Source organism: Peromyscus californicus, unplaced genomic scaffold (genome assembly GCF_007827085.1).
Source record: "Peromyscus californicus insignis strain IS unplaced genomic scaffold, ASM782708v3 Scaffold_8__1_contigs__length_139910024, whole genome shotgun sequence".
Taxonomy (NCBI): Eukaryota; Metazoa; Chordata; class Mammalia; order Rodentia; family Cricetidae; genus Peromyscus; species Peromyscus californicus.
This window is the reverse complement of record NW_026294606.1, coordinates 48,999,299-49,010,257: the sequence shown is the minus strand read 5'-3', so window position 1 is coordinate 49,010,257 and position 10,959 is coordinate 48,999,299. Positions and strand designations below refer to the sequence as shown.

Genomic DNA, 10,959 nt, shown 5'->3' with positions numbered 1-10,959 from the left:
AATCTGCGAGAGGGATAAGCGCATTCCAGGCACTGAGTACAGCTTCGGGACAGCCCTGCAGTGTGACAAGCCTGGGATGGGGCTTGAAGGAAAAAGAGCAGTGGCAGGCAGGCAAAGGCTGGTGAGCTCAGTTTCTTGGTCTCTACTGGCTCTCAGTGAATGTGTGTGGGGGGTTATGGGTGCTCTGTGCAGGTGAACCCAGGCCTCTATATGAAGTTCTGTGACTGAAACAGGCCAGGATCCCAGACATCGGCCAGGCTATGCATAGATGGCACAGGGAGCTAGGAAGTATATCTGAGTGTACAGACGGGCTCAGAGAACTGCACAGTAGCTCTGACAACAGACTGCCATGCAGACAAGACTATCCCTCTTCAGCGAGAGGTATAGCAGCACAGATACAACTTAATGTAGATGTTAATGTTTTAAGTCCAGTGTAAACAACACAGGTCGAGGGGCCTGACCTGTATAAAGCTCTGGGTTTGAGTCCCCACACCGCAAAGAAACCAGTAGCCAGCTGGATGTGGTGGCTCCTACTTGTAATTCCAGCACTCAGGCGTCTGAGGCAAGTAGGCTGCCGTGAACTAAGGCCAGCCTGGACTATATAACGAGACCCTGTCTCAAAACAAAATAAGGGCCTGGCCAGACTGCTCAGACTGCTTAGCGTGCCTAGCATGTATGAAGCCTTGGGTTTCATCCTCATGCTGGGGAAGGTGTGTGTGTGTGTGTGTGTGTGTGTGTGTGTGTGTGTGTGTGTGTAAGCAGAACTAGAGAGATAGGTCAGCTGGGCAAGGTGTTTAGCACGCGCCAGCAGGAAGATCTGTTATTGTGAACCCAAGAGGAAATACTGCCCATAGAACGCTGGGTGTCTAGCAAACTCTTGATATCTGTTACTGCTGACCACTCAAGAGTTTAAATGAAAGCCCCCCACATACACACATAGATCAAAAACTTTATGCTCAGGAGCCATATTCCATTTGCCTCTTTCTTCATGATTTTGCTGGTTCAAGGCTCACATTCTCCACCAGTCACCTCACACATAATTTTTTTTTTTTTTACTGGGAAAAGTAATGGAGGTTCCAGGCCTTTACTTTCATCTGCGGGGAGGAAGCAGGGGCATCCTGTTGACCCCTCTGAGGCAAGGGTCGGATATCCCAGACCGCAGCCAGCATCCTCTTCCTTGCCCTCACAGCCAGTGCTGGTTTTCCAGTCTTCAGCTGGAATTCAACTTTAACCTCGTTTTTTTCTATGCCCATTCTTTCTTTCACTCTAATATCTATTAGATTAATTCCCCTCTCTCTCAGCCACCTCACCGGTCACCTCTAGTCCCCACCAAGGTTGTTCTAGTGACCTCTTCCTGTATTTTCATTTAACCTAGTGCCAAACTACTGATCAACAGCTGACTTGAAATATCACTTAAAAGGCCCATGCCTCTTTATCAAGAACTGTCCAGGGTTCTTTGAGTCTTAGGGGCGCTCAGATTCTCAGATTTGAGAATAATTGTTGTTATTCAGCTTTATTTGGATCATTCATCCCAAATTCTCTGCGGGGAGATGATCAGGTCCCTGGAACCCAGCCCCCCCCCCCCTCCCGCCTTCCACCTCCCGGGACCACCCTGATGAAACTGTATTACTTCCAGAAGACCTGGTTTGATTCCCAGCATGCCATGCGAAGTTTTCTCCAGTCCCAATGTGTTTTTATGGCTTGGGGCCCCAGCAAATCTGACTTTGAATTGTGTTCTACACTTGTGACTTTGTCTGGCAGGTGTGAGTTCCTGTTTCCTGCGGAATCCCATAACTTAAGGAACCCAGAATTAGGAACTCAAAACATGCTCAATGAATGATTGGATGAGTAAAGGCACACACATTTGTCAGGTCTTTTTGCTAAATTCCAGCACCCGCCCAGTTTCCTCACTGGGGTGGGCTGTCCCTGGTTCCAGAGTATTTGTTTCCTGGTTGTCCGCTCTCCAGGAATTAGCCTGACTGCAGAATGGTGTTGCAGAATCCCTTCTTTCTGGATGGGAGCCCACCGTCGGATTGGATCAGGAATTCAGGGAACCAACGCCCACTGCTGCGCCAGGGACCTCGGGGTCGCCCCTCTTCCTCCCACTCGCAGCTATTGGTGGACGGGGCGGGCGGGCGGGATAGCCCCTCGGTTCCCCTCCCCTATTTCCCGGGGTGGGGACGCCGGGAGGCAGGAGGCGAGGAGGGGCTGCCAAGGGGCGTCGGGTTACATCTCCGCCTCCTCCGCCTGAGTTGGAGCCGCCCGGGTTGCGGTACTACAGTTGGGAAACATGCTGGACGCGAGCGGCTGGAGCCCGGTGGCGTGGATGTGGGCGCTGCTGCTGCAGCTGTTACTGGCGGGGCCCGGAGGCTGCCTGAGCCGTCAGGAGCTCTTCCCCTTCGGCCCTGCTCAGGGGGACCTAGAGCTGGAGGCCGGGGACGACATCGTGTCTCCCGCTCTGGAACTGATTGGAGAGCTGAGCTTCTATGATCGTTCGGACATCACGTCGGTCTATGTGAGTTGGGGCCGGGCGGGGAGCAATACCAGGGTACGCTGGGGGCGCCAGTCCAGAGAGACGGATGTGGGAGCTGGGCGTCGCCCGCGGGGACCCTAGAGCTAGCTAGCTGCCCGGGTGCGGGGCGCTCCGCTGGGTCTGTGCGCCTAGAGGATCCCGGTTGCCGGTCTGTTGCTGTCACCCTAGGAGCATGCGAGGTCTAGGGTGGCATCGATTTCCTGGATCCATCCATCTCTGTGAGCGCCTGCCTGGACCTGGGGACCTCGGGTGGAGTTTTCCTTCTCTGTTCTGTGTGCCTCTCGCCTTTGTCCCGAGTCTTCCTTCTAGGACAGGTCCCGGTAGCCCGCTGAGCAATGGCCAGAATTGGGTCGTAGCCTGTGCACGTGCCGAGGGATGGCAGAGTCAGGGAAGAGGGCAAGGGAACCCTGCTGCCTCGCCCCAGAATTCAGCGACAGCCCCTGCATCTGTGTGCGTGGGTTCTGACTACGTCTTGGCAGAGAGACTACCTTCTTAGTTGGGCTCGTTTCAGAGTCCAGAGGTCAAGGCTGGGAACTCAGGGCGCCCCGGTGATCCAATTTCCTGTGGCTGAGGATGTCACCCAGGGGCCTCAGCTGAGGAGAGGGACCCGCATTACCTTTTAGGTCGCTCGAACCTTCCCAGTGCCGGCAAGGCCTGGGAGCGCTGTCTGCCTGGTCAAGCCCTTTCGTGCTGCTCCAGCACACCATGTGGATTTGATATAAAGCTGTGTGCATTCCACAAGTGGGGGGACTATACAAACGGCGGCTGGGGCCTGTCCTGCGGGGGAGTGGCTCTGCTCCCAGCCTGGCCTGGGCAGATAGTGTGGGGCAACACCCACGTGCAGCTTGTCAGCTTTGCCTGGAAAGAATGGGTCCTTAGTCACACCCACAAAGAACTCTCACCCTTTGCTGGCTGATTGCCCTGTCCTCGTCCCCCCCACCCCACCCCCCGCCCCGTGGGAAGCCTAGAGAAGCCTGTGGACATTAGCATGCTCTCAAATACACACAAAATCCTCCACCTTACCAAAGAAACCAACTTGTTGGAGCACACATCAAAATATTAAAACATACACAAATTTTATGTAGTATTCAGGCTTCTCCCGCCTTCACAGCACCCCCGCCCCCAAGTGGAGAGCTAGGGATCAAATCCAGGGCCTCCTGCGTGAAAGACAACCAACCACTCTACCAATTGCATCACATCCCGGCCCATCTTGTTTCCTTTTATTTTTTATTATTATTATTATTATTTTTTTTTTTTTTTGGTTTTTCGAGACAGGGTTTCTCTGTGTAGCTTTGCGCCTTTCCTGGAACTCACTTGGTAGTCCAGGCTGGCCTCGAACTCACAGAGATCCGCCTGGCTCTGCCTCCCGAGTGCTGGGATTAAAGGCGTGCGCCACCACCGCCCGGCCTTGTTTCCTTTTAAACCACTTAAGTACCAAGTGTAGTGGTAGCACCAGCAATTGGTTAGGGTGGGTCTGAGAGGCGTAACAATAGATATATGCCAGATTCTACGGGGCATGAAGAAGGTAGGCAGAGGCCATGGTGGTACTTGTCTAAAATCCCACACTTGGGAGGTAAAGGCAGGAGGACCAGGAATTAGGCCAGCCTGGACTATGGGGTTTTAAATTCTGTCTTTAAAAGCTAGAAAATAGCCTGTGAGGTGACTGAGTGGATAAAGGCACTTTACTTGCCAAACCTGACAACCTAATTTCTACTGTCCCTAAGACCCACATTGTGGGAGGAGAAAACTGACTCTTCCGGGTTGCCCCCCATCCCGTGATTTTATAACCTCCCCAAACAAGCAAAGCAGCAGACCAGGCAGAGCAGACAGAGCAGACAAAGCTAGGGTCAAGAGGCTGTAGCCTGATGTAACTCTGGTGCTGGAAGCCACTAAGGAGTCCAGATGGAGAGTGTCCTGTGTCTAGCAGACACTTGAGTCAACAGTCAGGGACAGGAAGTGGAAGTCTGGAGACACTGCTTTATAAGGAGAAAGAGTAAAATAAATACATAAATAAGCTGGAGGTGGTGGGATAGGCTTGGAATCTCAGTTTGAATTTGAGGATATCCTGGGGTACAAGAAACTTTGTCTCAATAAGCAAACAAATTAAGCTGAGCTTGGAATTTCTGGAAAATGATGCCCCGAGGGGGTAGTTTCCTGAATATGGCCCCAGGACCCTTAAGTACAAGGACCTTAGAAGGTCAAGATTATTTTAAATAATGCTAAGGTGTTATTTGCTTTCTTCTTTTTTCCTTTGTTTGTATTTTATGTATATGAGTGTTTGTCTGCATGTATGTGTATACACCACATGTGTGCAGTGCTAAAAGAGGCCAGAAGAGGGCAATGGATTCCCCAGGACTAGGGATCCCATCTGGATGCTGGGAATAGAACCTGGGTTAAATGCTCTTAACTGCTGACTCACCTCTCCAGCCTGTTATTTATTTTATTAAACTTTTTTTTTAAATTGGATGTGTGGGCATATGTGTTATAGTACATATGTAGAGGTTGGAGGATAATCCTTGGGAATGAGTTTTCTTCTGCTACTGTGGGCTGCAGGGATGGAATTTAAGTAACTTTAGACTTCAGGCTGTGAGACAAGAACCTTTACCCACTGAGCCATCCTGCCAAACCCAGCTGCTTGTTTTTATTAATTTAGTTGCCCAGGAATGTATGGCAGAGTTCACTAGGGGCTGCATGGTACACACATGTCTGTCCCCACAGGTCAAATGTAGAAGCAGTTGCCTTCCATTTAGCTGGACATCAGGTTGATTTTCAAAAATGTGAAGCAAAATCTCATAGTATTTTTGGTTGGGAAATATAATCACTGGCATTAAAATAATGTTGTTTCTGTTACTATGTACCAAATTCATTATTAAAATGTTGTAAGTATTTAACTTGCTCTTGGCTTTACTTTCTCATATGATTAAATGTTGATTACAGTACTTTGGGAATCTTTAAAAACTGTTAAGGGTTTAAAGGGCTCCTGAAACCAAAATGCCTGAGGGCTGGTCATGTGACTATCCAGGCATTGAGTTTAAGGACGGGAGGAAAGTATTGCTGGGAATATATTCCAGAAGAGGCAGGAGCCATGTTGGATACTAGTGCCCTCCTGTGGATCTCAGCAGAATCCCTGCGTTATGAGTGTGATTCCCCAGAGGAATGGCCCTAAATGGTCATAAGTAGAGTCCAACTGATAAGTCGAGCTATTTTCCAGATCACACCCAGGATCTAAGCCCCACCCAGAGCACTAAGCCATTGAAATTTCAGAGCCTTGCTGATGAGAGTTTTTCAAAACTGTTGTTGTTCAGAGCGATGAAAACATTTCCTGCCCTCAATTGGAATGTTGTCTCGTTTGCATGCTCATTATCATGCTAACTGGCCACCCTCACTGGGTATGTAGAGCAATGAAATAATTTCTAGAACATAATTTTAGTGACTATTTAGTCTGTGATTCGCAAAGATGGGTAAGAAAATTAGTTATGATGTAATATATTCAGTCTGTTTTGTTGAAAGAAATCCTTCGTGTGGTTGGAAACAGAATATCTTTGGCATCGAAAGGGTTACATACCACGGGCTAAAGTGCTTGTCACACAAGCGTGCGGACTTGGGTTTGAGTCTGCCAGAACCCCCAGAACGGGAGGAGAAAAGGCAGGCATAGCAGCGTGCCTGTGATCTTAGCACTACAGAGGCAAAGGCAGGATTCCTGGGTCAGCATTTCCAGCCTCCTCAGCAAGCCCCAGGTTCAAGGACAAACACTGTCTCAGAAAATAAGTGGGGGAGTGACTGAACAAGAAAACCTGACACAGACCTCTGGCTTTTACATGCATGTGTCTGTACACACACGAATATATACATATATACATACATATATATATATATACATACATATATAGTGTATATACACACATATACATGTACACACAGAAAGTTATTGTACACTGTTATCCCAGTATACACATATGTACTCATATGCATGAACACACATGTTGTTCACGGACAGCGTTGCTTCACTTGCTACCCCACAGGACATTCATGGACTATTGTCTGAAACAGTTCGAGTTGCTCCAAACACAGAGGTTCAGGCCCAGGGAGGAAGGCAGCTGAATCCATCCTAAGCCCTGATCACCCAGGGTTAGCCCGGGACTGTGGTTCCTAGATGAAGAAGCACCTGCTTCTCATTTTCTCCAAGTTTCCAAGTGGTTGAGCAGTGACTGTGGTTGAATCTCAGAATACAAAAGAGTATTAATTCCAGCAGGGGCTGAAATGCAATTAACTGATTATAGTGACCAACCTATAATTGAAGCCAAATCATTATTCTGATACTTCTTTTATTAAGCGAGGCATAGTGGTACAAGCTGTAATCCCAGCACTCCAGGAGGCATCATAGCCATCTTGGGCTACACAGTGAGTCCAAAGATAGCCTGGAGTTCTAAGAGCCTGCTTTAAAATCCAGAAATAAAGACTTGTTGTTGCTAATATTTTTAGTAACCCAATGGTTAATTGCATTTACTTTTTCCGGACATTAATACTATTATTATTTTGAACCATGGTCTTCTGCTGCCCAAACTGACTTTGAACTCCCAATGCGTCTACCAAGGATGACACTAAATTCCTAATGTTCCTGCCTCTTGAGTGCTAGTACTACAGGCATGCACTGCCATACCTACTTTATGTAGTGCTGTGGTTTGAACCCAGGGCCTCATGCATGCTAGGCAACCATTCTACCAATTGAGCATATATTCCCAGTCCTATCTATGTGTGTGTGTGTGTGTGTGTGTACATACATGTACATGCACTAGTCCAATGTTAAGATCCATTATCTATCCATTCTATAGATTTATTATTGTTGTTGTTGTTGTTGTTGTTGTTGACAGGGTCTCTTCTGCAACTCACATTGTAGACTAGGCTGACTTGGAACTCATAGAAATCTGCCTGCCTCTGCCTTCCAAGTGCTAGGAGCAAATAGGTGTTCCCCAGCTTTAATTAATTTCCTAATACCCTAGGCACAGCACAGTGTGAGGCTTATTACAGATGGAAAATAAGACCAGTTTTCCATGCTCACAGTGTGGTGTCATGAGGGAGGTGACATTCAGCCAGTACTCACACTGGTAACAGGACCATTGCCACATGCTGAGTGCTCCCAGGCAGAAACTCAGGGTGGGAACAAATTGAAGCAGGGCCTAGGCTAATGGAGAGTTCTGGAAATGCTCCCCAGCATAGCTGCAGACACAAGATGATGGAGGCTTGCTCGTGGAAGTGTAGGAGGAAGGGGCATGGTTAGGATGGGGAGATATTGCTCCTTGTGAGACACAGTCAAGATCCAGGAATGGGAGCTTTGAATGTTCTTGGCAGGGACTGACTGCAGTCCTTGTAACTTGTAACTTGTAACTTGTACTGCAGTGCTTGTAACTCAGACCTCTTGGGTCCCAGTCAACAACTCTCCTGCTTTTCACTTGTAGTTCATGACCTTCACACTGCTCCCAGTGAGTCTGTACCAGCCTGGCCAGGCTCTTAGCTGCCACGCTATAGCCTGCCCTCTCAGTGTGGACTCTATACTGCTGCCTTCTTTCTCTCTGGACCCATTCCATGCATGTCTTTTAAAATTTTTTTATCTTATTAATTATTATTATTATCTGTGTTTATGTGCATGTGTGAAGGTGGGTGTGCAATTACCACTGAAGGCATAGGGAGTCCATTCTCTCCTACTGTGGGCTGCAGGGATCAAAGTCAGATCACCAGGCTTGAGTGGCAAATACTTCCACTTCAATAGCCGGATGTAGCTATTGGCACTTCTTTTCTGTCTGGAGGAACACACATGCCGTCTCCCAGAGGAGCCTCACTCTGCCACTAACTCTCAGTTTTCGTGTAACTTTTCCAAGAGGGTTCCATCTTTGCCCACTCCTTGAGGCATGCTGGGAAGATGTGAAAAAATGTCTCCTCTCCAGTTGTAGCACCTATAATAGACCAAAGAAATTATTCCACCCAAGTGTAGCTTAGTGAACCAACCAGTTTTGGTGGTTGCTTGCAGAAGCATGGGTGACTCAAAAACAGTCATCAAAAAGCCCTCCTCAGAATGGTCGATGACTTGAAAAAACTGCATCCCTGGAGCCCCCTGCACAACTTCCAGGCTGCTTCATAGAATTGTTTACTGTTTACATAAGCTTGGGGGTGGGGTCTTGTGAGTCTTGTAAGTTTCCTGAATTTGCTGAACCTTGTAAGTTGCAGAGCCTCTCTTTCCTCTGGATTGGAATTTCATTTGGGAGGAGATAACTATATGAAGTGTCTCTTTCACCTGCTCTGCCAGCCAACTTGTTCCTTTGTTTATGGCCTGTCTTCCCAGTTAGTCTGAGTCCCATGGGGACAAGGCTTTTCTGTCATATGACAGCCATTTCCCAGCACTCAGGTATGTGTATGTATTTACAGGTGACATAGTGAGTGCTGTGGAGTTAACTAATACACAAATGACTGCCAGGACTCTTACTTATTTTTTTCACTTTAGTCTATGAAACAAAGGGGAACCATGTGACATTTCTAAGTAAGTTAATGACATGATTTTTGTGTATTTGAGTGTATGTGTATGTCTCTGTGTGTGTGTGTGTGTGTGTGTGTGTGTGTGTGTGTGTAGGTCAGAGTGTAGGGAACAGGGGGCTGTATGGGCCAGTTTATGTTTAGACAATATGACATTGATATGGATACCTGGCATGGATCAAGATGGCTAATATTGGACATGGGAAGGGATGTAAGTCAATAAATATGGCTGACACTGGATGTTTGGGAACCCCAAAATAAACAGTGATGTAAACTGTTACACACACACACACACACACACACAATTTCTGGCAGAATGCCACCTTTGTTTTGGCTTTGTATAAATATGGCTTTGAGGTCAGGGTCACGTGTGTCTTTGCCACCTTTGTATTCACCAGCCTGTCTGTATGTCTGTCTGTAGTCCAGTGTGTTTACCTTAGTGTGGCTTGTCAGGTCTGCATGTATGCCTGTGCCCACCTGTCTGTGGCTCATGCGTTGGTATGTGCCTGGGCGCCTGAAGGAGTCTTCTGCCTAGTGGTCTGTGTGGTGGCCCCTTGTCTGGAGTCATTAAAGTATGTTACATTTGCCTGTGGCTAGGGACATCCTCTTCAGTGGCCTGGTCTTCTGGGGCCCTGCCCCTTTCCCAGCCCAGAGGTCAATGTCAGGTGTCTCCTCAATCCTTTCTCCATCTGCTGTTTTTTTGAGACCTGGAGCTTACCAGGTGACCAGATTGGCTGGCTAGGCAGCTCTAGGAACCCCCCTGTCCTACCTCCCAGAGCTGCCATTACCAGCTCGAGCTTTTAGGTAGGTGCTAGGGATCTACCCTCAGGCCCTCACAATGGCATGAAAAGCACTTACTGGCTGAGCCCCCTCTCCAGCCTCTGATATTATTTTCTTCAACAAATAATATAGCATAGGAGTCAAAGAAGCAGAGAGAACCTGTAAAAGTTCAAAAGAGACTTCAGAGAATTTAATCCTGGTTGGAGCCTGATTAAAACAATCTGGCCACACAATGATCTCTCCAGACAAACTCTTGTTTTCTCTTTTTCTTGCTTGCTGTGTTGAGGATCACATGCAGGGCCTCACAGTTTAAGTGTGCTCAAAATGCTGGCGGGTGGGATCTCAAGTGTCTAGGATTTCATTTAAAATACTCAAAAAAAGCAGTGCATAGCAGTTCATGTCTGTATTCCTTGCGCTCAGGAGGTGGAGGCAGGAGGATGGCTGCAAGTTTAAAGCCAGCCTCTGGGCTACATGATGAGATCTCATCTCAAAAAACCAAAAACCAAACAAAAAACAACCACCTCTAAAAAGCCCCTGGCCCTCAAAAACAAAATAAAACCAAAAAACTCCAAAGGGGGGAAAAAAAAATAAGGACCGGCGTGGCAGGAAGAGAAGAACTAAGCACCACAGTGTGCTAGGAATTGTGGGAGCTATTGTTGGATGCATGTGTGCTGGGGAAGAGGGCAGTTTGTATTCTAGGTCTCTTTGAAAATTCCCCTGAAAAGTAGTAGTGTTTTACAAAATGTTTTCTAAAAACCATTCTGCCTCCCATCTAGGAAGAGGAACTTCGGAGGCGGGAGAGGAGGGGATGGGAAGTGAATTCCGGGGCTAGAGACCCATTGCCAGGGTCAAGGTGAGGGGTGTGGTGAGGTAAGGGCAAAGGTTGAGTCAGACTCTGTGCTGGTGGAAGCGGAAGGCTTGTTAGTTAGTACTGTGAGCGTTGGGTATTCTCAGCAGCCCCAGGAGGGGGCTCAGGCAGGAGCTGGGTGGTCCAGAGTTGCAAAGCAGGAAACACTTCTGGCCAAGGGTGGGTCTGCTGTCGCGGGTGGAAGTTGCGTCTGTCTTTTCTAGCTCTTAGTCCAGTGTTCTGTATCTCATGCCGTCTTCAGTGCCGCCTTTCT

General features: G+C 48.0%; 1 protein-coding gene across 1 annotated transcript in view; it reads left to right on the top strand.

Moving 5' to 3' along the window:
- Positions 1–2,213: 2,213 nt before the first annotated feature.
- The window catches only part of Nid1 (nidogen 1), an 82,932-nt gene continuing 74,186 nt past the window's right edge, over positions 2,214–10,959 (top strand). Inside the window, exon 1 of the mRNA XM_052728319.1 lies at positions 2,214–2,515. Coding sequence (XP_052584279.1) covers positions 2,291–2,515 — 225 coding nt within the window. The 5' untranslated portion in view covers positions 2,214–2,290. The remainder of the gene's footprint in view (positions 2,516–10,959) is intronic.